At 52.1% G+C, this 26,878-nt stretch overlaps 2 protein-coding genes across 2 annotated transcripts in view; one reads left to right on the top strand and one right to left on the bottom strand.

The window, feature by feature from the left end:
• Nucleotides 1-1,300: 1,300 nt before the first annotated feature.
• On the top strand, nt 1,301-22,427 carry FOXC1 (forkhead box C1; the record flags this gene model as incomplete). The annotated part of the gene is made up of 2 exons (XM_082306659.1): nt 1,301-3,201; nt 22,384-22,427. One exon carries the CDS (start codon nt 1,301-1,303, stop codon nt 3,026-3,028), a length of 1,728 nt encoding a protein of 575 aa, XP_082162785.1. The 3' UTR covers nt 3,029-3,201; nt 22,384-22,427.
• GMDS (GDP-mannose 4,6-dehydratase) overlaps nt 14,581-26,878 on the bottom strand; it is a gene marked incomplete at its 5' end in the record, with an annotated part of 433,056 nt that continues 420,758 nt past the window's right edge. Inside the window, 2 exons of the mRNA XM_082306673.1 lie at nt 14,581-15,427; nt 15,813-15,881. Coding sequence (XP_082162799.1) covers nt 15,365-15,427; nt 15,813-15,881 — 132 coding nt within the window. The 3' untranslated portion in view covers nt 14,581-15,364. The remainder of the gene's footprint in view (nt 15,428-15,812; nt 15,882-26,878) is intronic.

The following is a 26,878-nucleotide window of genomic DNA, read 5'->3' as shown; positions in this document are numbered from 1 at the left end:
GGGGGCACATGCATATGTATATGTATATGTATATGTATATGTATATGTATATGTATATGTATATGTATATGTATATGTATATGTATATGTATATGTATATACACACATCGGTGCAGGCGTGCACGTCGTGCGTGCGCCCGGGGCGCGTGTGCGAGGGTGACCGCGCGCGCGCGTAAGGCCGCGGGCGGGCACGGGGCGCTGGGGCTCCCGCGGGTCGGCGCGCAAAAATGCGCGGGCGCGGGAGGGTCCCCGCGGGTGCGCAGCGGCCCGCCCGAGCCCCGGGCTCCGCGGCGCTGGAGGCGTCCGCCTGTGCCGGCGAGCGTGTGTGGCCGATCCCCGAGAGCGGCAGCTCCCAGGGCTGCTGCGGGGATTCCCCCCCCCCGCGCTTCTCTTTTACTCCTCTTTTTTTTTTTTTTTTTTTCCTCGCTTGCTCCTTTTTTTTTCCCTCCTCATTCAGAGCCCCGGGTGTCTCCCGGCCCTCATTGGCCGCCCCGGCGCGGCGGGGCGGAGCTGGGCCGCCTGCAAAAGGAGGAAAAGAAAAAAAAAAAGAGAGAGAAAAAAAAAAAAAGGAGACCGAGAGAGAGGAGAGGGAGGAAAAAAAAAGGGAGAAAACTGTAAGTGCGTAAAAAAGTTCTCGCCGTGGTGACGGATGCTCAAAAGTTCAGGAGTTTTTCCGATGCTTCCCAAAGCAGCCTGCGACTGAAAAAGAGACTGAAAAAAAGCGAGAGGGAGAGAGAGAGGGAGACTTTGCACTGGGAGATCGGGAAGGTGGATTTTTTTCTTCTTCTGCTCGCTTAAAAAAAGCCAACAAAACACATCCCTCTACTTTTGTCCCTCCTTTGCAGACAACTTGTTGCAGATCCCCGTGGAACAAGGAACTGGGAGCGTGGGAGCCTCTTTGCAAAGGTTTTATTTTCTTAATACTCTTTCTGCGTTTGGAAGTTGCTTTCTCCGCTGCGATTACTTTTTTTTTTTCCCTCCCCCGTTTTCTTTTGAAAAACATTTTCCCCCATTTTCCCCCCCCTCCTTTTTTTCCGTTTTTTTGATTCCCCCCCCCCCCCCCCTCCGCGTGGAGTGCGGGAGCTCGCCGGTGGGCTTTCCCGGGCGAAGAAGAGGAGACTTTCGGCGCTGCCGTCGTTATTCTTCCTCCCTTTTTTCCGCGCTCCGCCGGGGGTCCGCGGAGCGGCGGAGGGGTGGAGGGGGAAGGGACGCGCTGTTTGGTCCGGCGGGGAGGGTGGGGGAAAGCTGACGGGAGGACATGCAGGCTCGCTACAGGGTGGGGGAAAGCTGACGGGAGGACATGCAGGCTCGCTACTCCGTGTCCAGTCCCAACTCCCTGGGAGTGGTGCCGTACCTCGGCGGAGAGCAGAGCTACTACCGCGCCGCCGCGGCGGCGGCCGGCGGGGGCTACACGGCCATGCCGGCCCCGATGAGCATGTACTCCCACCCGGCCCACGAGCAGTACCCGGCCGGCATGGCCCGCGCCTACGGGCCCTACACGCCGCCGCCGCAGCCCAAGGATATGGTGAAGCCGCCCTACAGCTACATCGCCCTCATCACCATGGCCATCCAGAACGCGCCCGATAAGAAGATCACCTTGAACGGGATCTACCAGTTCATCATGGAGCGGTTCCCTTTCTACCGGGACAACAAGCAGGGCTGGCAGAACAGCATCCGCCACAACCTCTCCCTCAACGAGTGCTTCGTCAAGGTGCCCCGCGACGACAAGAAGCCCGGCAAGGGCAGCTACTGGACCCTCGACCCCGACTCCTACAACATGTTCGAGAACGGCAGCTTCCTCCGCCGCCGCCGCCGCTTCAAGAAGAAGGACGCCGTCAAGGACAAGGAGGAGAAGGACCGCCTGCACCTCAAGGACCATGCCCCGCCGCGCCCGCCGCCGCCCGCCGCCGCCGAGCCCGAGGGCGGCCCCGCCGCGGGCAGCGCCGCGCCGCCGCCGCCGCCCGTCCGCATCCAGGACATCAAGACGGAGAACGGCACGGCCTCCCCGCCGCAGGCCGTGTCCCCCCCCGGCGCCGCGCCGCCGCTCGGCGCCGTGCCCAAGATCGAGAGCCCCGACAGCAGCAGCAGCCTCTCCAGCGGCGGCAGCCCCCGCAGCACCCTCCCCTCCAGCCGCTCCCTCAGCCTGGAGGCCCCCGAGCCGCCGCCGCCGCCGCCCCCGCCGCCGCCGCCGCCCCCGCCGCCGCCCCACCACCACGGCCCGGGCTTCAGCGTGGACAACATCATGACCTCGCTGCGGGGCTCGCCCCAGGCCGCCGCCGAGCTGGGCGCCGGCCTCCTGGCCCCCGCCGCCGCCGCCCCGCGCACCGGCATCCCGCCCGCCCTCTCCCTCGGCGGCTACTCGCCGGGCCACAGCTCCGTCTACGGCTCGCCCTGCGGCCAGGCGGCCGCCGGCGCCGCCGCCGGCACCTACCACTGCAACATGCAGGCCATGAGCCTCTACGCGGCGGCGGGCGGCGCCGACCGACCCGGCCACCTGCCCGCCGCCACCGCCGCCGCCAGCCCCGCCGAGGACCCGCTGCCCGACTACGCCATGCCCGCGGGCGGCGGCGGCGGCGGCGGCGGCGGGGCGGGGGGCGGCGGCGGCGGCGGGGCGCTGGGGCACGGCGGGCTGGGCGGCGCGGCGGGCGGCCACCAGGAGGGGCACCACCCGCACCCGCACCCGCACCAGGGCCGCCTGGCCTCCTGGTACCTCAACCAGGCGGCGGCGGCGGCGGCTGCGGCGGCGGCGGCGGCGGGGGAGCTGGGCCCGCTGGCGGGCGCGGCGGGCTACGCGGGGCCGCAGCAGGGCTTCGCCGCCGCCCCGCGGGAGGTCTTCGAGGCGCCGCGGCTGGGCCTCAGCGCCTCGCCGGGCGGCGGAGGCGGCGGCGGCGGCGGGGCGGGGGGCGGCGGCGGCGGCGGCGGCGGCGGCGGGGCGGGGGGCGGCGGCAGCTGTCAGATGGCCTTCCCCGGCAGCCAGCCGCTCTACCGCACCTCCGGGGCCTTCGTCTACGACTGCGGAAAGTTCTGAGCGCGCCCCGCCGCGGGGAGACCGCGGGGAGACCGCGCAGCACCGCGCAGCACCGCGCCGCCGGCCCCCGCCGCGCCCGCGGAGGGAAGCGGGCTCACGCGAAAAGCTTTTGTACAGAGACAGCCCCAAAGCATGTCTTGGTTTGTTAAAGGACAGTGTTACTCCAATAACACGTAAGTTTTTTTTGTTTTTTTTTTTAAATTGCTTTGAGAAATACTTCCCCTCCACCCCCTTCCCCATCCCTTAAGGTATGGTCATGCCCCGTGTTTAAAAGGGGCCGAAAAGTCCAGCGTAGAGTGCCAGCTTCTTCCCCCCACCCCCCTTCCTCTTTTACAAGGACTTGTTTTAAATTGTAAATTGCGACATAGTAATTTATTTTTAATTTGTAGTTGGATGTTGCGGACCAAACGCCAGAAAGTGTTTCCCCTTTCCCTGAAAAGTGACGTTAAAATTGACTGAAACGCTGATTTTTTCACTATATATAAAAAGGGAAACTGTATTAATCTTATTCTATCAATATTTTTCTTTTTTTTTTTGTTGAAAATATTCTGAAGGTATTGCATTGTTTGTTTATTAATAAATTACCATTCAGTTGGAATGATCCTTTACACGTCTGTATATTTTAATACTTTCATTTAGAGAGCGAGAGAAAGAGAGGGAAAAGGGATTTCATAACTAACTTTGTCGCTGGAACAGCTCGTTCCCCTCCGCACAAATTCCAAAGACCATTTAGGAACTGCCAGGTCGAAAAATCCCTTTTCAGTCTCTTCTGCAATATGTTCCACTTAGTCAGCTCGCCTTATCCGCTAGGAAAAAAATACTTTCCCATGGCAGCTCTGAGTTGGCAAATAAACAAACACGTTTTCTTAGCAATTAATGGGCAAGACCTGGAAACATTTGACCATACACAGTAGTATGACAACATTACAGCTTTTTAAATAATATGCCTCTGTAAGGGTGTATTAAGCGATAACTCTGAGGTAGAAGTACATGCGCTAGATTCCTGCCCTTGTGTAACTGTGTATATATGGAGCTATCGATCTCTCTGTGTGTATTTCAAATGTATTTATATATAGGATTTACATATGTATCTATATTTAAAGAAGGATTACGTGTTTATTCATAGCTTCATATACGCATTGCCTATGTTTCTAAACTCCACAGTGTATAGTAGATGCCAGATATTCTGTAGTACCTATATTCTTAAGTCTAATGTAAGCATATATATTGCTGCTTCGTAGAATTGGTAGCAATGCGCGCAATCACATCCGTGAAGCCGGTTCTGTAATATATATTTTTACAGTACTATTTTATTTCAGAAAAAAAAAAAAAAAAAAAGGAGTAGTTGGATGAAAGGGTGCTTGTACAGCCTACCCTTACACCTTTACAGCCGTGCTTTACTCCTGTCCTTTAGGGACATTACTGGTCTGTTAGAAGTGCCCTAATTGCTCAGACTGAAATTATTTTAGAAAGAGTTTGTGTGGGAGAATTTTTCTTACATAGTTGTTTGGGGGTTTGTTTTTGTCTCCTTCCCTCCCTCCTTTTTCCTTAAATCGGGGGGAAAAAAAAAAAATTCCAGGGTAGTAGATGAGTGCTGCAGAGACTGACGTCTTGTCAGATCACGAATCTCACCTTCGGGACGATTTGCAATTAAGAACCTACGGGCAATGGGGCTCACCTTCCCCCTTTGTAAATAACCACCAAAATGCAATAAATTCATGAACTTAAAAGAATCTGCCTTGTCAGTCAGACTTGGGAAGAAGATTATTTGATTACAGACATTTAAGGCCTAAAGTTTGCTTTCAAGATAATACAGTTTCCTATCAGCATCTCTTATCTAAAGGCAACACTTAGCAGTAATTGCTGTTGCATTGTTAAGGGTTACACTGTAAATAAATACAAAGGTATTTACAGTTAAACCTTATTATCTCGCTTTTGAGCTGCGCTTCCCCTCCAAAGCAATAATCTACTATGCAGAAAACACCTTCAGCAGGTCGGATGAACCGGCGGGGGCGTGCATGCGTGTGTGTGTGTGTGTCATTTCATAACGTTGGCTTAAAATGTGTTTATTTAAGTATCGCCTAGTCCTTGCTTTTTCGTGCTAGTACCTCTAAGGAGATTACCGGCCTTATTTCTATTTGTTTGCTGAGTCGGGTGAAACTCAAACGCTCCGTCGTCCGGTTTATGGTAACGCTGAAGCGAAGGACGAGCAAAGCGGAACGCCTTCGCTCCGGGGGCACGTTTTGATCGCAGCTCCCCGTTTTCCCCCTGTAAAGGGAAATAAAACGTTACCTGTTCCCGGTGGGGCTCACCTTCTGCTCCCCACCGTCCCTGTCCCGGTACCGAGCGGGGGGCGGCTCAGCCCTTGCCAGCGGGGTTGCCGAGCCAGGGGCACGGGGGGGGCTTTCGCCGCCCCCCTCCTTCGCTCGCCCCCCGGGAAAGGGCAGCCCCGGCGGCGGCAGCTCCCTCTGCCCCGGCAGCTGGGTTTGCCGGCGAGGGGGCTGCGTGGCAACGCCGTTCCCGCCTCCCCCGCCCGCTATTTAAAATAAAACTAAAAATTAAAGAACGGACAGGGTAGAGAGGCGATTGCATGTACCATTTGCCTGTTATTTTGGTTGCGATCAGGCGCCGGCTTTCCTGTACGTTGGGTTTTCTCGGCCGTCTCCCGCGGTAGGGTGTTTGTGGCGAAAATAAATAGAAGGGAAAGCAGTTGTTAGCTCGGCTTGTTTAATCACCCGTTGCATTGTCGGTGGTGCTGCTCTACTCGGGGAGCCGGGGGGGCTGTGCGGAGCTTAAAGAAGTGCCGTCTATAATTACTGCTAATGCCCCGGCCGCTAATCCTCCGCGGCCCCGGCCCCGCGGGGAGGCCGCGCAACTTGCGCTCCCCGCGGCCCTGGCTGCAAAGGGGGCGGGTGGAGGGACTGGGTTCGCAGTCAGGGAGGGGGCGAAGGGAAACGTCCCGCTCGGCCTCCAGGTAGGTCGAGCCGGGATCCTCTGCCCCCGGAGGGGATCCCTTTCCTGAAGTGACGTGCGTGGTCGCGGCGGAGGTCACCTCCCGGTTCTCGGTGCGACGGGCTGGCTCGCCGCACCCCCGTGCTTCGGCTTGGGTCTTAACAAAAATTATTATTATTATTATTTTCTCTCCCGCTCCGCACAGAAATTGTTCACAACGAACATAGCATTAGCGGTGCAGAGGGTCCCCCCGGTAGGCAGCGAATCGTGCGGGCTCGGCAGCGGGAGGCCGCCGAGGTCCCTGCGGGGTCCCTGCGCGGAGGGGGGCCGGCCGCGCCGCTCCGCGCTCCGCCGGGCCGGGGCCTCCGGCCTGACACGGTGCTGCTGCTGCTGCTGCTGCTGCTGCTGCTGGGGCGGGGGGAAAGGCCCGGGGGGGCTGCTAGAAACCTTCCCGGGCTGGGGCAGAGCCGCGGAGCGGGGCGTCCGCCCGCGGGCAGCGCTGCGGCCCGTAGGGCGCCAACCGCGGGCAGCGGGGCGCAGCGCGGGGCCCTCCTCCCTCTTGCGCTGCCCCTCGCCAGCAGGAGGCAAACCCCGGCGCCCCTTCTGACCTGTCGTTGTCTCCCAGCAGAAGGGGGCCAGCCCCGAAGGCCAAAAGAGACGCGGTCCGACCCTGCGCCGAGGTGGGCACGGGGCGCGGGCCCAGGCAGCGGCTGAAGGGCGCGTCCGTGAGGCCCCTGCGTCTGGGGTGGCAGCGCCTACGGCGAGCGGGGACAGCACGCTGCTCGGCCCCGGCCTGGCCGGCCCAGCGGTCCAGTAGGTGCCAGGTTAGCACGGCGCTTTGTGTTGTGTTTTTAGCTCAAGCTGATTTTTTTTCCCAAAACTATCGCTTTGCTTTTCGTCTAGGGGAAAAAAAAAACCCAACCACTTTTTTTTTTTTTTTAATTAATGTGAGGGACCGTTGCGTTTAGCTGCTTCTGGTGGTTTCTTACTAGTATTTGCTCAGCTGCCGCTTAAACTGAAGAAAACGCAGAGAAGAGGAATATTAGCCCTTCTAAGTTTTCTCCTCGTAATTTCTTCTTAAAGCGAGTGACAGTTCATATTATGTTCTGCAAAGGTCATAACCAAAAATAGCAGAGAAGTGCATGCAAATAGTTGAGAGGACATTGCTTAAAAACCCTTCCCTACCTCCGCAGGCCAGGTCAGAGGGACAACATCGTGAGACTGTGTTGTGGATGGAGACGTTAAGGGAATGTTTCCAAACGGGCGTTTTATGACACCTGGGGCACTTTCTGAAAGCCACGGAGTTCGGGAAAGGCGCTTCCAAGTTAGCACGGGCGTATTTTCATAGTCGGGCTTAACTTCGCGACGCTACCGGTAACCCGGGGGTAGCAGCGTATTGAGCAGCCGGCCGCGGTGCGGCGGCAGGCTGTCCTCTGCCCTCGCCTCCCCACAAACCCGCTGATGAGAGCGGGGCGAGCTTGAAGCTTCGCTCCGGGCTGCGGAGGCTTTGCTTGCGCCTTGCGGGCGCCTCGCAAGCGCCGCAGGCGAAGGCCGGTGCGGGTTTTGCGGGAGGCAGCGTGGAGCCGCCGCGCAGCGAGGGGCGGCCGCCCACGCTCGGGGGGTGGTGGTGGTGGGGGGGTGCTGAGCGCGTCTCGGCGCCCACGTGAAGATGAGCGTGAGGTAACAACGCGCAGTCTTTATTACGCCGTCTTGATTGCGTAGGCAGAAGCGTGCGGCAGCGAGGCGCGCACATGGCTGCGCTGCCCACGGGCCGGTACTGGAGCGCTGCGGCGCGTAGAAACGCTCCCCGTAGCCTTTTCCCGAAATCACCCATTTCAGCAGCAACCGCTAATTGAACATTAGCTTCCAATTAATTTCGCTTGTAAAGTAATTTAAGCCCCCCGGCGCGGTCAGTCCGTTTTTTCACCCGGTTGGGGCCGGGCATGGTGGCTAAATGCTTCTCTCGTGTTAAGGTGCGCGGGTGGGTGCTTGGGAGGGGGATGAGGAGCGCGGCGGTGGGCGCCGTCGGGGCGCCCGAGGCCGAGCCGTCGCTGCGCGGGGGCGCAGGTGGCGCGCAGCCGGGGCAGCGCGGAGGGCGAGCGCAAGTTTACGCGGCAAACTGCGCAAGAGGCTCTCTGCCTCGACCTAGCGGGCCTAAAGTCTGGCGTAAGGGAGCTTGCTCGGTGCTCCCCTGGGACGTGCAACGGGTTTCGATCCGCCGGCATCTCCCATACAAGCTCACAGGCTGGGAGGATCCCACTTACCCTTCCCATGTGGGGTTTTATTTTTTTTTCCCCCCCTCTTTCCCCTTCTGCCTCGCCTCCCCGGCGGCTTGTCTGTGTTGTGAATCCGCCCCAAAGGTGGTGCGGTGCCGCGGTAAGCGTAGCCCTCCTGGTTTAATTACGCTGGGGCTCATAAAGCCATTCGCTTCTTTCCAAAGTAATAAACAAACGTCGCGTTAGGTCAAGATTGATGGTGTCCATGCAATAAAAACGGGCCAGGTCAGGAAGGAATAAAATTCAATCAGAGCTCGCGGAATCATTTTTCAGGGGACAGAAAGACAGAAAAGGAGACGGGGGTCAAGGGAGACGATGTCGCCATTCACAACACACCAGCCGGGAGGGAGGAGGGCGAGGGTTAACGAGCGATTGTTTTTTATCAAGCGGAGCCTAATTGAACGAAACAATAGCCGCATCGGCGGGGGAAGGCCGGCTTCTTGCGCGGGGGAGTCTCTGCGGGGCCGGGCTGCGGCCCCGCACCCCGGCACTGCGGAGCGCGGCCGCGGCGGGCAGCGGGGACCCCTCGCAGCAGTTCAGCCCCTGCGCCCCCCCCCCCCCCCAAAAAAAAAAACCCTTTACACAAGCACCTCAGGCAACGGGCAGGTTATCCCTGCGCCAGCGCGGGGGCTGGGGATGGAAACAGCGGTAGCAAAGGGCCGGGTGCCTCGGGGAGGAGGGCAGGACACCCTCATTTCGCAAGAAGGCGTCCTAAAAGGCCTGCTTGGAGGGCCGGAGAAGCAAGCCCCAGCTCTCCCGAGGGTCACGCCGGCGGGTGCTGGGCCCCTCGGTGTGACTTGCAACTAGCCCCTCTCCCCTTGCGTTCCGTTCGGTGGGAACGCTGCTGGCATCCCGAGATTTGGGAAGCGGCTGCGGAGCTGGCACTTGCGGGACACCCGACGGGCGGTGGGTGCCGGCGCGGCTCTGGGAGCGGGGCCGTCGGGGGGCCGCGGTGTGCAGGGAGGCGGCGGCACAGCCCCGCAGGCAAGCCCCTGCGCTCCCAGGGGCTCGTTTTCGTCCTGACCCGGCCTCGCCTGCTTCGCCAGCAAAGGCTCCCTCCCTCCGTTGAGCCGGCAGGGCGTTTAAGGGGGGGGATTTCTCCCTCACCCCCCAAGCAGCCGCGTCTGTTGTGCGCACCTCCGCGACCTTCTAGGCCGGTAACTTGCGCCTTGCTTGGTATGCGTGTGCCGCAAAATAATAGCTATTAAAAAGCACTGGGATGGGGGGGGGAGAAGGCGGCCCTGGCTACCGGTGAGAGCTCACAAGCTCTCCGGCTGAACGGGAATTGGGTGGTCGGCAATTTTTTTGCCCCCTAAATAAACACAGCTTGAGACGACTTGGGTGGGCAGAAGGGAACAATTTGTGAGCCGGAGAGCAAGTGAGCTGGGCAGGCAGCCGGGCCGCGACTTACCTGCTGGAGACTTTCACCTGACCTTTAGGTGTCAGGGGGCTTGGTTGTGCAGTGTATTACCCCACATTCGGGTCAGCTGCTTGAGGCTGCATTCAGCAGAATTAAAACAACAACAATGAAACCCCCAAACTGGAATCCCCCCTCCTTTCCAGCCCCCATCGCCTCTGGGGAGAATGCAGGAAAACCAACACATTTAGAACCATTAACTCTTAAAATAGCTGAATTTCCTCCAGTAGAAAAAACGCAAATTATTACACTCATGAGTTCAGGATATTTATATATTATATGAATCGATGAATAAACAGGTCGTATCGCTAGAGCCATCGCCCCGCAGAAGGCAAGAGCTCAGTTTAGAAGAAACGCCGTAGCCGTTTTCCCCCCACCGTTCCTGGAATTTATTTACTTGCCAGAACATTTAAGCGGCCGAGTTTAATTTTTTTTTTTTAAATAAATATTTGAAATAAGGAAAAAGAAGAATGTTTTCCATTGAACGATAATGTAAAAGTACTGATAATATCGTCCAAAGCAGAAGAGAATTGTTTAAACAATGTCGGTGCTTGCAAGATTGCCCAGTATAAATACATTCGCACTGCCTTTTTGATGCGAGTTTCTACTGGAATTCTTTTTTTTCTGTACATGTTTGTGTGTATAGATACGTATTTCCCCGCTCGAGATTGCGTGAAATAGGTCTGCAGCTGCAGGCTAGCGGAGGGGCAAGTCGCCCTGCCAAGCCCCCGTCGCCCTGGGCCGGGAGTGCCCGGCGGGGCCGCGGGCCGGAGCCGGGCGCTCGCACACTCGCCCCTGCCAGCGAGGAGCTGCTCACCGTTTTCCCTTAGCGAGGATCTATGGAAGTGCTCCCGGCCAGCGCTTCTAACCTCGCCTCTCAAGGATGGGACGGATTTAAAACCGAATAACGAATTGCAGAAAAATTACGGCTTTCTCCGGACGCCGTTCCCCGCCCCCCCAAGCGCTTCCCCGGGGGGGACGGACGGACGGACGACACACGGAGCGCGGAATGAACCGGTGCGAGCTCATTAGCAAAGCAAAGGTTGCAATTAGCGTCTGCTGCTGCGAACCGACCTCTCCCCCGCCCGCCTCCCCTAGCCCCCATCACCAAATAATTGCAAAGTATCTGTTGATGTTTTTCTTCCACCCGTCAAAACGTTGGAGCTCTGCCTGCTCCAGCGCTCCTTTCTGCGTTTGTTGTGTCTGGAGACAATGCTCCGCCAGCGAACCCTCAGAGGTGAAGGGGGGTCACACGGGGAGGCAGGGAGCGCGGCCCTGTCAGCCGGCTGGCGGCCCCCCCTCGCCTCCCGCCCCTGCAAACCTGCCGCCCAGAGGCGACGGGGGCGGGCGGCGACCCCCGGCCGGCGAGGCCGGTCCCCCTCTCCCCGCGCTGCCCCGGGCCGGGAGGGGGAAGAGGACGGGACCCTCCTGTCCGCCCGGGGGGCGCGGCCGCTTTTTGTGCGAGGGGCCGGGGGCGAGGCGGGGGACTCCCCTGTTGTCCCAACTTACATCTAAATTTTGTTTTTCTCAATACTTACAGCAATCCATCCGGACTCCGCCGTTTCCCCCAATTTACACCTAAATTTTATTTTTCTTAATACACTGAGAGCAATCGATCCGTCTCCGTGTGCGACCAGAGCTGGCCGCGGAGCCGTTTCCCACCACCTACGTACCGTGCCCCAGCAGCGGGTCTGTTCCCCTCTCGGCCCCCCTTTGCTGCTGCCCTTCAGGCTGACGCTGCGAGCAGGAGGTGTATTTTTAGCTGGCGCTGGCGGTTTTGCTCCGCGACCCCGAGGAAACCCCCGTCGCTTTGTCTCGCCGGCCTTCCGCGGCGGGGCCGGGGAGGAGGGCGGCGGGCGGGCCGGCTGCGCCGCCGGCGGGCCCCGGGGCAGGGCCGACCCCGACCCCCGCCCCGGCCCTCTCGCAGGGGTGGCAGGGGCTGGTGCTCCTGCGGGGCGACCCCGCCGCAGGCGGCCGCCACGCTGCTGGCTCCCTGCGGGGATTTTACAGCCCACGAGCGGCCGGTGGTCCCGAGCGCCCCGACAGGCCTCGGGAGAGGGAAAATAATTAAAAAAAAAAAAAAAAAGCAGCTTTCGTGGCAGTTTTAGCGTTGGCAGGACAGGCTCCGGGGGAAGGGCCGCGGCCCGCACGGCGGAGGCGAGGGGCCGAGTTACGGCTGCGAGATGCGAGGTGGCGGCGGGGGCCGCAGGCAGGGCCGGGCCGGGCCGGGCCGGCTCTCCCGAGCGGGCCCCAGCCCGCCGCAACCCGCGGGGCAGGATCTGGGCCCGCTCGCCTCTCCCCGAGCGCCCGGGCAGCCCCCGCCCCAGCGCGGCCAGGACTGTCCCGCTTCTCCCCGTCGTAGCGGCGCAGGGTGAGCCCCTCCGCTTCCCACGCCGCGCGGGACAGGCTGCCCGGGCCGGGACCCCCGGCAGGCTCCCGGCTCCGCCATCCCCTCCCCGGCCCCTGGCGGGCAGGGCGGCCGCAGGCTGGCCCCGGCGAGCAACCGGCCTTCCCCGGCCAGCGCTGCCGCTCGGCAGCCGGCAGAGCCGGGCTGAGCGTTGCCTGGGCGTGCCGGGGAGCAAAAGCAAAACCCACCTTGCCCTTTGCTTTTTTAGCTGCTGCCGGTGGTGGGACGCCTGTGGAAGGCACGGGAGGCTGGGGGCACGCTCGGTTATTTACTGCGGGAGCTGCCCTTTTAAGTTAACGAAGTTGTAATGACCCCAGATGAGGCATGAGACGGGCAGAGGGGGAATGTATCTTTCCGTACCTGCCCGCACAAAACGCTTGACATACGCATTAAACCGATGTACAGAACATCAGTCTCTAACTGGTGTATTAGCTACATATATAGATATCATCTCCCTAAATCGTCGCGGTTTTGTTGGGGTTTTTTGTTTTGTTTTTTAAATTTCGTTTTCAAAAAGTGATTCCGTGGTCATTGCAAAGAGCGGTACTTCAGGAGGAATTCAAAATGGGGCAGGAGGATGGCAGTGGGGAAACCGAAAAGCAGTTCAGAGCTTTGCCAATTGTAAAAAGCAGCGGGGCAGTGCTGGGACGCACGTTTTGTCCTGTCGCGACCAGTAGATTTTGGTTTTTCTTTACAAAAGCAGCAAAAAGACATCCAGCACAGGGTCACCGCGGAGGGGCCGCTTGGTCTAGAACCATTTTTTGCCTTGCCATCCCCTTCCCGTCTCGCGTCCCAATATAGACACCGAAAACGGAGAATAAAAATGCTTCTCTTGAATGCGCCACAGTTAGAGATGCCAAAGAAAAAAAACCAGCCCTGAGGTCGAAGGAAAACTGGCAGCTCATGTAAAGGTTCCCAGCCCTCTGCAGAGATGTGTGAACTAATATTCAGATGTACCAGCAAGCCTCCGAGTGAATCACTGTAAGCGAAAAATAGTTCCCAACAATACAAAAATACCTTGTCATAAAAGCGCTTTAATACTTTTTTTTTTTTTCTTTTACTACGTGCGCCACCAAAGATCCGCCACCAGCAGCCTGTGACCGCTCGTCCCAGGCGCTGCAAAGGCGGCAGCCCCCGGGCAGGCGGAGCTCGCCCCCTCCCCTCCGCCACCCGCCGCGGACCCCCGAGGGTCCCCCAGCCCCACTCGGGGCTGCCCCGGGGCGTGGGGGCACCCCTGGGCACGGGGGGAGCCCCTCGGCCGTGGGAGGCGAGCGCGTACCGCCGGGGCTGCGCAGCGGACCCACGCGGTGTGAACGCTGCGGGGGGAAGCCCGGTAATGCGAGGACACGCACCCACGGGGAGGGGGTTTACTGTTCTTTTACTCTAAAAAAAGGCGCAGCCGCGGAGTCGTGACCATTCGAGGGGAAAAGCACCCCAGGAGGCTTTGTGTAAATATACCCACGCGTGGAGGTGCACCCGCGGGGGGCGAGTGGCAATGCGTGCGTGACGCCGCGGGGAGCTCCAGGCCTCCCCACCAACGGGGCGTCCGCGACCCACTCGGCGCTGGCTTATGCCTTGGGAGCCCGGGCGCACCGCGGAGCCTGTGCGTGGGGGCTGGAGAACCTCACACGCGTGGGGCGCTGCTTGGAGCTAGCGCAACAGGGACACCTCTCCCTCTGCGCTGCTCCCCTTCCCCTCCCCGCTGCGAGGCCGCGTACCCCGGGCACCTGTAGCAAGGGGCCCCAAGCAGCGCCCGGGCTCCCGTGCTTCTCCTTCCCCCGTGGGCTGGGGCGGCCTCGCTCCCGCGGGGCCAGCCCCGAAGGAAGCGGCTGCTCCGGCTGCCGGGGCGCGCACCGCTCCGCGCCGCTCCGCGCCCCGGGCCGCCGCCACCGCCAGCTCGCAGGCATCTCCCGCTGCGCCTCGGGCCCACGCTGCGCGGCCGGCGCACAGAGAGCCCTCTCTCTCCCGCAGCCCGGCTGCTCGCAGGCTGCTCCCCAGCCCCGGGCCGTCCCCCCGCACCGCTCCCATCACGAAACCGCAACCGGGCGCAGCCGGAGCCGCTGCCCCCAGCTCCGCGCTCAGCACCCCCCCGCCCCCCCCCCCCAACAGGAGCGTCCCCCCCAATACAAAGCAAAAAAATAAGAGGCGCGCTCGGAGAAGGTGTATCTCCTGTCTGTCTCCCCTCTGTGTATCTCGCCCTTTGCTCATTTCGAGGCATAAAGCTAAAATGATGGGAGTAACTGGTGGGTGGAAGATCCTAAACCAACGGGAAATGTATGGGCTCGACGACCTCTGGATAACCCGGGTACCTTGGCACGAAAAGTGCAAAAATATTTACTCACCTTGAAGTTTCTATTTTTTTTTTAAAGCTTTTTTATTTATTTTGTTTTTATTTCTTAAGTCATCTTTTGAGATGGTTCAAGCTCCCGTCTGAGGTCTAATTATAGTAAGCAGGAAGAGGATGGAAGGGGAATGGGTCGATTCTGGGAGGGGGGCAAAAACCAAAACACCCTAAACCCCCGGACCGGGAAGGTGCTGGACAAAAAGGCATTCTGTGACTCACGGACACTCTGAAATGAAGGTCTGAAAAATGCTTACAAGCCCCCTCTGACGGGTTGGAAAGCGATTCCAGCAATTAGGAATTAATTCGGCATGGTCAAAAGGCGATTTCACTGCAAGTTGTATCAAGTTATCCAGACTTTTAAGAGTTCAAGTGGTGGAAATGGGCCGCTGGGGTGGAGGTAAGGCTGCAGGAAAGAAAAACAAGGAGTGTTCAGGAAAAGCAGAAGAGGGGAAGCCATGGAGCAAGGGCCGGAGGGATGGCGAGCCCCCGTTAGTGCCAGGGGTCTGCTGCTGTTGTTGCTGGAGGAGAGGGGAGGCAGGGGACAGGGGATGCTTTTGTTTTTCATATGGGAGAAAGTATTAAAAATGCGCTGGAGGTCCTAGGTAATAGAAAGATGAGTTTTAATTAAAAAAAGGAAATCAGTGGGCTTGCTGGCTGATCAGTACTTCAGGAACAGTATCGGGGGGGGGGTGACCCCTCCCCAGTTAATGGCAGGATCCAGAATTAGCCCACGCAGGGCTGATCCCGGGATGATGTGCAGGGCAAGAGGCACAGGGAGGGTGTGGAGGGGGGATAAAACCGGGCTTTCACGCACAGACAGGCCAGCAATAAAACCATCCCGGGGAGGGGCGGCCACCCACCCCGGCAGCTCATGGTGGTGCTGGCTGTGGGGTGCACCCCTGGCACGGGTCCTGCGATGCCCACCGGGCCCAGCCAGCACTCAGGCATTGGGATTGTTCTTCATGAGCTCCACGTCAGCGTCCACCATCTCCCTCACCAGCTCCTGCAAAAAGGGAGAGAGGCAGATGAGGGCTCCAGTGCAGGGGACGAACAGGCAGCAAGTCGCGAGTGCCCCGGAGCACAACGAGCGCTCCCGGCCCCCCGCAGCAGGACCAGGAGGGGTTGGGGCTTTGCGGGGCTTTTCCCGCAGCGGCCCTGGCCCCAGCGTGTGTGTCGGTGTGCTGCTGTGCACCGGGGGTGCCCATCGCTGCCATGGTGGCTGCTGTCTTCAAAGCAAGAACGTGGGCAGGGTCACTGAAAATGGGATTTCTCAGTGTGCCCGCGTCACCCCACACAGAGGCCCCCCCTTTCCCTTCCCCTCCCCGTGGACTGCTTTTAGAGGGCACGAACACCTGGCAGGTACAAAGCACTCCAGAAAGGCCACTCACATCAAACGTGACTCTCGGCTTCCAGTTCAGCTTCTGTCTGGCTTTGGTACAGTCCCCTTGCAGAAAATCCTGCGGAAAAGAAGAGAGAGGCGCTGCGAGAAGCATCCACCTTCCCCACCTTGATGGCCTCCCCATTGCTCGCCCTTCCCCGTGAGCCGAGTGCGGCCGGAGCTGCCGTCAGACTCTTCCGAGGACAAAATATTTCTCTTTAAGATGCAATTTTAGTGGAAGCTCATATGCCTATAAATCACCAGGAGGCAGCATCCTTTCACCAGGCTATTTCAGAGTGAAAGAGTTATTCTTTGTTTTCATGTGTGCGCGGGGTTTGAACTCCAGTCTTACGGCTGTATAATGGTGAACGTTTTATAAGAAGTTGTCATATGTCTTAGTCATGCTATTGAATGAGCTGTTTCAAATTCTTTTTTCCCCCATTTGTTTAAATAATGTAAATCACAGAGCAAACATGACAACTATTTTCTTTCAAATAAAAACGTGATCACAGACAGATGATGCTGAAAGACTGCTATGAATATGGGTAACCACATGCAACAGTAGTAAACATCCAGCTTTTGAACGCCTACATATTTTTTTCTATGGTATTTTGAGCATCCACGTGGAAAGAAAAGTCTTAATATCTCGTAAATGAAAAGAAATTATCTTGAAACCATTACAGAAACCAAGACTTTGGTCATATTCACTTTACTGTTCAAGTATTCTTAAAAAGTGCTACCACACCAAAACAATTCCACAAACAGTCATCAAAAATAACATAAGAAAATTAAAGAAAAAAGCTCCTTTGACTACAGTTCTAATTGAATGAAAAAACTGACTGCATCTTCCTTTAAAATTCGAATACTGTGTTTAAATAGTTAGCTTTTTCCAACTGTATGTGTTGATGTAATAAAATATATCACCTCTCCTCACAAGCTTCATTTCTCTGTAGCAGTAAATACTAAAGTTCTATCTGTCTAGATTTAAAGAAAACCAAACAAAACCACCTTGGTTACAGAACAACAAGGCTAAGGCTGAATTCTGCTCTTGCCTTTGGCTTTATGGTGGTAACAGAGCAGGCTTTCCAGAACAATTCATGGACTGCCTTTCTTCTCCCTCTTCCACTCTCTGACCAGCGGTGGAGCTAACGAACATTTTCTGGCTGTAGATTTTTTTAACTGTACTGCCCGCACACTACATTTTTCAGATGCTCTCTTTCGTGCATGTGCGGTTCAGGTCATGTTAACTTCCAAAATCACCTCATCCTGTGCAGTAAAATGTAGGAAATTCTTCTTCATAATTGTGCTCCAGAAAGCTAGACAGCTTGCTTCCAGGAGCGGAGGAAATCCACCAAAGGAAATATTGCACCGAAGAAGGGGATGTGGAACAAACACGTCTGCTGAGACTATTCCGGGCAGCATTTTTACTAGTTCAGTCTTTAGGCTAAAAACACTTCAGCCTGCCTTCAGAAAAGAGTAAACAGACGGATCAGAACAAAATGATATGAAAATAAAAAATGCCATGATTTCCTTAAATTAGACTAAATGATTTCCTACTGCAGCCCTAGAATGGGTTTTCAGAAACTGCAGCAGACATTTGAGACCAAGTCATGCAAAACCGCATCAACTTGAGGGATCCCCTGGAGGGTCGTGTGAATATGGATTGCAAAATCTGGTTTGAAATGGGAAAGACGCCCACTAACTTTGATAAAATTTGGATCAGACCCTAATGTGCTCATGGAGGTATGCCTTTTATCTGGAGTTCAGTTTAATTTATATTATATACGGGTGTATATATGTGCCTGGAAACAAGGAAATCCTTCTTAAAATAATAATTTCAGTATAAAAACAATTGCCTTTTATTCAGTCCTAATTCAAGCCATTAGCTGGAAGTGAAGCGTTTTAATACCACCTAGTTTTAAGTCATAAAAGCTATGTCATAAAACTTAGACTTTCATTTTTATAAAGGCTGTGTAAGTAATAATTTTACATCCACAATCTTTATATCGAAAACATCGTTTTAAACTGAGCCTTATCTAGGATACTGGCTTCCCATCTAAAAAAAAAAATGGACCGGGAAGAACAGAATGAATTGCCATCGCCTGCTGTATGTAGCTGCATTCTGCTTTTGAACAGCTTGGGAGCAGTCTTTTAACTTTCTTGGTCAAATGCTTTTTCTTAAAACAGTTTATCTAAAAAAATACTTTACCTAATTTCAGGCCTTCATTTAATAACATAAACACTCAGAATAGACCAAAATAAGGTTGGGGGGAGGTTGCAAATCAGTAAAAGTGAAGTTATTTGCAGTGCTGGATTATACATAGAGAGAACACAAACAACTGGTGTATTAAATCCATTAAAGTTTTTTTAAAAAATGTATTTTTCCTTTAAAAGTTCACATGCTTTAACAATGATGCAGTAAAGGTATTATGGCATAATCTGTGAGCAAAAAAAAAAAGAAAAGAAAAAGAGAAAAAAGAAGATTTAATATATATGATAATAGAAATTCCTCAGCTGAGTTAGGTTAAAAGATTTTAAATGGCTCTCCTGAAGAAGTTTGTGTACTTTTGGGAAACACTGCTTTGCCCGTAATGCTATTTTCAAATAAATCTATCTACAAAGTGTCTCCTAGGCACTTTTTAAAAGGTTCTCTTACAAAAGCTACTAGGTACAGAGATCAAATGAAACCATAATATTAACACCACATTACATCTAAATTCAAGGTTTGATTGTATTCTTATTAGTCAAAGTTTCAACACTGAATGGAAATGATGACTGGAACAAAGCTATTCCTGATTAAAGGATTGTATTGCAGTCATGTTTCCTGTATTTTTCTACAAGTAGCTCATAATATGAAAACAATAAGGTAATTACAATAAAATAAGAATATTAAAAAAAGCTTCTCTTGGAACTGAATGACTGCTTGTTTATATTATTCAAGTCTTTCACTGAAACCAGAGATGCATCTGTCAGACTTCCAAAAGGAAAAAATCCACAAAAAAACCCACAAACAAAAAAAACCTCTGGCATGCCGATCATTAAAGGATATTGATTTTTCAGTGTCAGGGCTTCACTTTGTAGAGGTACAACCAGATCAGAAAGCAAAGAAAGAAGAGGTGAGGCTTCACTGGAGAAAACCTGGATTTTTTGGGGGGGAGGGAGTGGGGGGTGGGATGGGGGGGGGGTGTTACTGAAAAACTGCTGCTGCTGCTGAATGTAAACTGCCCAGTATCCCTGTTCCGGATGGAAAGGCACCTGATGAAATCACACTGCTTCATGTTTTGTATTCCTGCAGGATAACTTTTTCTGTGGCGTTGTGCTTTACATACCGACAGGAAAACAAAGTGCTCTGACTCCATGAAAACCCTGAGGATTTAGATACTGAGCTGAGAGTCTGCCAACCTGAAAACACTGATTAAGGCTTGCTGTTGTTTTTACAGTACTCAGATCATGAACATAAAATTAAGTCTTTGCTTTTAGTTATGCATTTTGGGAGGAACAAGCCCTTATTTTCCATGCAAATACAGTTAACATAAGTGAATAGTAATGACAAGTTTTACCTGCAAGCTAAGAGTCGGAAACAACATCCAGGTAAATATTTAAACGGAACGAAGATGGAAAAGACGGCAGTCAAATTCTCTGTTGCCACTTAATATGAGAGTAAACTCTCCTATGGCTTTATATGCACCTCACTGTCATATGACTGCCTTTCAGAGAAAAGAATGAGTTTATCCGATGTGAGTTTTTCTGTTTTACCTTTTCTGTAAATGAGGCAGTGTAACTGTGTAGAAAATACCCCATTGTTACTAAATCTGATTTTATGATTATTCAGTTTTATTGTCCAAATGCATGCAGACAAATACATACAGATAAGCAGAGAGAAATTTCTTATGCAATGCAGTAAGGCATTTTTAAATTTGGTTTTAAAACCATGAGACAAAAATGTAAAATATTTTAATGTAAATATCACATTTCCCAAGCTCTTGTTCTGAGTGTCATCACGACTCCTATTTTGACTCGCACAGTGATTGATCTGGTTTCGCTGTGCAATGTATCAGTGTCTCATTCAATTAACTCTAACTGAAAATTTAAAGCCTCAAGACAATGTGAGAAAAAGGAGATAGCGTGGCCTGAAAGAAGGCCAAGGCTTCCTTTATTACTACAGCTCAGCTGATTCCCTTTAAAATGTGCCTTTGCTGAAGCCAGCACCGAGCGCCAGCTTTTGCTCTCTCTTACACCAGAATAAAACTGAGATCAAGTCCTCAGTAAAACACCTGCGATGGAATTGTGCCCAGCTCTGCTCGCTGCAGCAGAGACAAGGCTTTACCTCTAAAAATAAACAGACTTGATCTAAGCACACAACAGTTTTACTGCATCTGAAAAGCAGCCAGGGTTACGTTCACAATCGGCACGACTGCTTGGAAGAGAATTTGTTACATCAGAGCTCCCATAAGCAAAGAGCACAGACCCAGCTCGGTGGAGGCTCTGGCGTGCGTGTTTAGTCTTGCACTCTTCTGCTTGAGAAGTTTTGTCAGGAAGGATTTCAAGATTCTAGGGGCCAAAGTTTCCTGCAAACCCTGCTTGTGTTTTGTTTTCCTTATTTCCTTCTTAAAACCATCGCCTTTCAGCTTTAACTCATCCTGTTAAAAGAAAAATTAACAAACATAGCTACTTAATTAGACAACATTAGCTTGCAGTTTTGTGTTTTCACCATTATCATAGAATCATAGAATGCTTTGGGTTGGAAGGGACCTTTAAAGGTTGTCATCTAGTCCAACCCTCCTGCAATGAGCAGAGACATCTTCAACTAGATCAGGTTGCTCAGAGCCCTGTCCAACCTGACCTTGAATGTTTCCAAGGATGGGGCATCTACCACCTCTCTGGGCAACCCGTTCCAGTGTTTCACCGCCCTCATTGTAAAAAATTTCTTCCTTATATCTAATCTAAATCTACCCTCTTTTAGTTTAAAACCATTACCCCTTGTCCTATCACAACTGGCCCTGCTAAAATGTTGTATCTCAGTAATGTATATATCAAAGTTTATCTTACGAAATAGTCTCCCCTTTTGTGCACTTTCTGGAGCATTTTTCATAGCAGTTTTTAATGAGGGTTCATGTAGCACATCTCAGTAATAACATCAGCCCCACAGTGTATATGGGTATCTGATGCAGCTCATTGCTTTGAGAACGGCTTTGTTAAAGTGTTTGTTGCAAATAGTCAGGAGACTGCAGGCATTGCTCACTAGGCAGTTCTTCTACCATTGCCCTTATCCCCCATTCCCTAGAGTTCTCCTGCCCCTGCCACGAGGCCTGGGGACGTCATCTCTTGACCCAGATGCAACATTGGAGAGCAGTTTCTGTGATTTCAGCTGAGCTATTCCCTGTGTGCTCCGTTAAGAAAAGTAGTAAGATCTCACTAAATCTAGAGCCTATAACCGTGCACCTTACTGGTGCAAAATTCAATGCATGGTTCAGCTAAGCTCGGGTCAAACCCCAGAAGGAGTCACAGTTACTAAGCACTGCCTCTGCTGTGCACTGCTCTGTAAGTACTTCTGGAGATCCACAAGGCAGAGAGCACTGGCTTGATTTCTTTGCGAAGGGCAGTGTTTGTTATAATATCTATAGTAACAGGGACAAAACAGTATAATTATAAAGCAAGAGACTCCTATCTCCACAGTAAATATGAGGAGACTGAAGATAAAACATATCAATGAGCAAAGCCCAAGCCTAGCAAGGAACACAGTAAACATCTTCAGGAATTTAAGATGAGCCGTAATGTGTCGTCGCTCAGTTTGCATTTTTTCTTTCCACTGTTGCAAAGTTGTGGAGCAGTTAGGGTACCAAGGGAATAGAAGAATGCCAGTGAATTTGGTTCCTGATCTAAATTTGTTTTAATGCAGCATGAACAGGCTGCTTTCCACTCTTGGGTCAGCAGTCTTTTGCAGAAAGACGGTATTGTTTGCAAAGAACCGCAGGAAAAGGCAAAAGCAACCAATAGACTGAAACTCACGTATAACTAAATGCCATTTAAAATAAGAGACATAATGTTTTTTTCCCCTAGCATGTTTTCCTATGCAAATCCGCTCCCTATTCAGAAAGCTCCATTTTTACTAAAACCATGTTGAGGGAGAAGGGGAGAGCGAAGAACGACTTGAGCAAAGGGATGATTCTGCGTGGCGCTGAGCCCCTGCACATCTGATGGACCTCGGCAGGCTGTGAGCGCCGGGCATCTTTAGGGTAAGGTCTTATCTCAGGACTCCACTGTACTCCAGCAATAAGGCATCAACACAAGCCACACAGTCAATAAAACCTGAGCACAGCCTTCACTTTTCCACCGGGAACCAGGGGTGTTAGAACAGCGGCTTTATCTTATCAGTTTGATAATCTTTAATTTGACCAGCTTCCAAAGGGTTAAGGCAAATGAACTCGGAGCGGCAATAAACATTAGGGTGATAATAACAGTAATGGAGCTCCTCTCCCTTCTCCTCCTCCTCTTCCCCTCCCTCCCCTGGGCTTTTTCCACTTCGCTGCTGCCTATCAGCCCAAACCGAAGCTGAAGCCAGACCTCTCTTTCAATGACAGGGGGTGATAAGAGACGTGAAGAAAACAGCAAGCTGTCTGGTCTGCTCAGGAAGTCGGGGACGGGCGGTATTGTCCATCAGCGGGGCCACGCGGCCGCCGGAGGCCGGGAACAATGCTCCGCTCTGGGGAAATGGGCTCACTCAGCGCCGGCCCTGGCAGCCCCACCGACACCGCAGATAAAGCCATGAAGCAGGGGGAGCCAGCCCCGGGTGCCTTGGGAGCCTCGTCGCCGGACCCTAATCACTTTGACGGAGGCGGTGCCCCGGTGAATCGACGTGAGGCCGCAGCCCGCACGCGTCCCTGGGAGGAGAGCATGTGCAGACCTCAGCCGTGGTGTGAGCGCCAGCGGAGCTGCAGGCACAAGAGCCCCTTGCAGGGCTGAGCATTACTCAGATCTAATAACTTGCCAAGTGAAGCCTGAGAAAACGTCTTGGCCAGTACCGTCCCCAAGCCAGATAAAATTCCTCCCGAATTACAGCCTGATATCCCTGAAGCCAGTGCTGAATTTCACTTGCTTTGGATCTGGAGCTGAGCTTGCTCATCAGGAGCCGTCCTGCATGGGGATTGGCATAGCTCTGCTCTGGGGCATCTCGCTGCAAGTCGGGCCATGGGTGCTTTTCAGGATCCCACGCGTGAGGTACGCTGAAGGGTGTTACCCCTCCAGCAGGGAAAGCCCCGCTGCTGCAAACAGCAAAATTCCTGCAGCTGGCTGTGGTGAGGCAGGTGCTTCCCTCCCTCTCAGTTTGCCCCGAGGCCCAATTCTGCGCTCCTGGAAAGACCTGGAAGGTGTTCCCCAGCTTGGATGCAAGTGTAATTGTAACTTCGGCGCACGGCTCTGCAAAACACCAAAGAGGCTTCTGAATGGCCAGATCGTTTCTAGTTCACAGGAATGCCTCTGCTGAAAAAACAGGGAACTTCTGGAGGAGAGGAAGAAGATCAATTTTTTTACTGGAAATGGAATATGGCCCCTAGGGTTAGCTGTCTTCACTGACTGACATGTCAAGATGAATAGGAAAACTGATAACCCCAGAAATCCATGCTGCAAGGCTACTTAGTTTCTTCTCTTCCTCCACTAAAAAATATTTCATTTATAACAACATATATTGGAAATGTTAATAGGTTTAGTTATCATTGCTAGTCAAATACCAAATGATAAGCAACAAAACAATAAACATTAGGACAGTGATCTTGTATTCTACCTATAGATGTTTATCTATCTACCTTTAGAGCATCAAGAAGCAATTTAATGAATGCAGGTCTATGATTAGCAGAATATTACTACTCTATAGGAGGAATTCTTTATCTTGTACAGGATGCATCGTTTGTGGTGATTTTACTACCCCTACAGATATTCACATCTCTGAAAAAATCAAGGCATTTGTTATGTTAACATCAAAATGATATTAAAATTTGTTTTGGAAGGGAATGCTGTTATGTTTGCCCTAATAAAAATATTAATTTACTCAATTGCTGTCTTTGCCCTGTGTTCAGTGCTCACCTCACTACTCTGAAGGCTTGGCTGTGACTCAGGTTGGGCAGGAGAGACGACACTCCCTTCCTTACCTGTTATATTGATATATGAACCTCTGTCTCCCTGAAGCTTGTCATAAGACTGAGGGGGAAAAGGACAGAGAGGGGATGGATACTTCTCCCTTCCTGTCATCCTCCCTGCTATGGATTAAGTAGTCCAAAAGAGTTAGCATGGAGGATGGTTAGTAATTTCTCACTGAAAAACAGCTGTAAAATGCTCCCTCCCTGCAGTACGGGGGCTGACGAAGGCAGCTGCCACTTCTCTGGACAGAGCAGTTAGGTACTGACTTTTACTGCTGGCTGTTTTTTTAGAAGCAGCCTCCCTCTACACGGTCATAAACCTGACCTAATTTATGGGACGCATCACCTCCCCCCCCCCCCCCCCCCGCCCCCGCATTCCAGTTTCTCACTAAAATCCCCATTTGATTTGAAAACCCTTTTCAAGACACAATATACAGAAATAATAAGCTGTGAAAGGCTTAAAGGGAGCTCATGAGCTGCGAGTTTGTTACTCAAGGAAAAAAAAAAATCCATTTCAAACACAGTATGTGGAGGGGACTTAGGATGGGATACCACGCAGCTCCTGTCTGCAAAAGTAAAGCTATCCTTGCCCGAACACCTCTGGTTACAAAGCAAGCAATGGTCCACAAAAGGGTTAAAATAAAACAAGGTAGGATAATTTCTGATTCTGAGTACGTCCCAAATGTATTCTCCAGTGCGCTTGATAGAGAAGGAAGTCCAAGCAGTGGCCTTTCACATGACATCATAAAAGCCTAATTTATCACCAGCCACCAAACATCTAGAAAATCATAACATCCTTTCAGGAAAGCCATGTGCAAAATAATCAGATTTACTTTGATGAAAGCTTTAGTGCTTGAGTCCAAGTAGGACACTACAAAGAATAACCCTTTGCAGGTACTGTCATACAACAAAGCAGGTCATATTTAATGCTTCAAACTCACGCTTTATCCATTAAAAGGCATAAGCCTTTCTTGCCCATAAACAAATGTATTTCTATTCTGCATGTGTGTTCAACCAAGACTACTAAGATAAAACACTGGTCACAGCAAGGTAGCCAGCTGAATATTTCCTTTACAGATGAAAAGCATAGTATTGCTGCAAATAAAGGCATTGTGTTCCCCACTGCCTTGTCTCACAGTCCCTTGCAAGGGTGTTAGGGATGTGGGCTGAGTATTGCCACAGCATCTCACTGCTTTTGAAAGGATAAAGCCCTCCCAGCACACTCAGCATCACCGCCACACTGAACCGAGGGGTGCGTTCCACCTGATAACATCCAAAATGCTTTGCAAAAGACACTCTCTTCTGTCTATCCAAGGTTCTCACTGTTCTGGCTATTCTACATCATCTTTTTTTGGTGGGCAGTGTAACCTGACTGTCTTGCTGGAAAAATACTGCTCAGCAAGCAGCATACCTCGGGAAAATCAATTGGTTTCATATTTGCAAATGAAATCAAACAAGTCCACATTTTGTGTTGATTAGGTAGACAAAACAGACTGCAAAGCAATTAATGAATGGCTACAAATATCAGCCACATGGTGTTCAAGATTTATTTTTTGTCTGTAATGTAAGTTGATTGGTGAGTATTTAAAGATGCACAGATTCCAATAGCCATTCAGTTCACTGATCTTGCTGCTTAATAATCTGACCCTTAGGCTCCTGATGGTCAATGGCCACAGGTTATTCTGGTCTGACTGGAAAAATAACCGGATTTTCCACACCATTCTTCGTAGTTTGTTGTTGCATGTTCTGTGATCTTGGTTAATAAAAATAACTTCCTATTACATTTCCTGCACAGGAAAGCCTGGAAAAAAAAATCATAGTCTTTCCTATTCTATCTTTCACTTTCTCTTGGAACGCACATCCAACCCACCACAAAATCTTCCAAGAAAACAATAAAATTAATACAACTATTTTAAAGATCAGTATTTTGTTCTCTTCCATCCTTCCCTTTCCTCGGTATTTAATTTCTCTCACTTCCCTTGTTGTTTAGAGCTTTCCCATGTTTTGGCTAATTTATTTTCCTGTAAAATCCCATTTATCTCTTTTTATTGTAAGACATTTTTCTTCCCTAATTTGATGTCTCTCCCAATCTCTCTCTTTCACTCAAGCTCCTCCCATTTCTCTTTTGATCATCATTCTCCTCTTCCTCACAAACATCCTCTTAAGCCTGGCCTTACTTCCCCATCTCTCCTTCACCCTCACAATATGTCACCTCACACTGAGATTTTGTTCTCTTCTCCTCATTTCTGCTATAGTGATCTTCTCACCTGAATATTTTTCCATTTTTGCCCCCAGGTGTTCTCTATGTATCCTCACAGACTTGTTCCTTTTTCTTTTCCAGTGGTACTCCATCACATAACAGTGCCAGCTTTCTCTTCACTCAGGTTCTGAGTTTTGTGTAGAATATTGCAGGGTTTGGGAGACAATTTATATTACCACTAACACAGCAGAGGTTTGCTGACAGGGCTGAAACTGTGTCGAAATTAGTTTTAAAAAAGCAAAAACTCCTGAAGCTTACAGTGCCAGTTTCAGTAGGGGTAAAAAGAAGATTCATTTACTGCTATTACTGTTCACAGTAGCTGCCTATAAAATTCCACAGATTTGGCAATGCGTTCGCCATATATACTTTAAAAGCGTGTATAATATGCTCTGTTTCTTTCCAAAGCATCACCAAATGCAAATACCGCTTCTTGGAATCTGTCCTCTCAATGACCTTTTTCTCTTAAAACACTTTCAATTAAACAAGAAAGGAATTTTTGATCTGCTACCAAAAAATTCTTCATTATTTCACCCTGCAGCAGTCAAATATGAAAGAGCATTACAGAAGGAAAACAGTTAGCATTTTCTAATGGTCCTGCCCTACTTACCAAACCTCCTTTAGTTCCACAACTAAAAAGCAAGCAAACTACTCAGACATGCCCAGCAGCAGGCATGGGCTCAGAAT

Source organism: Platalea leucorodia (genome assembly GCF_965183815.1).
Source record: "Platalea leucorodia genome assembly, chromosome: 1".
NCBI classification, from domain to species: Eukaryota; Metazoa; Chordata; class Aves; order Pelecaniformes; family Threskiornithidae; genus Platalea; species Platalea leucorodia.
The sequence above is the reverse complement of the archived record's forward strand: the minus strand, read 5'-3'. Positions and strand labels throughout refer to the sequence as shown.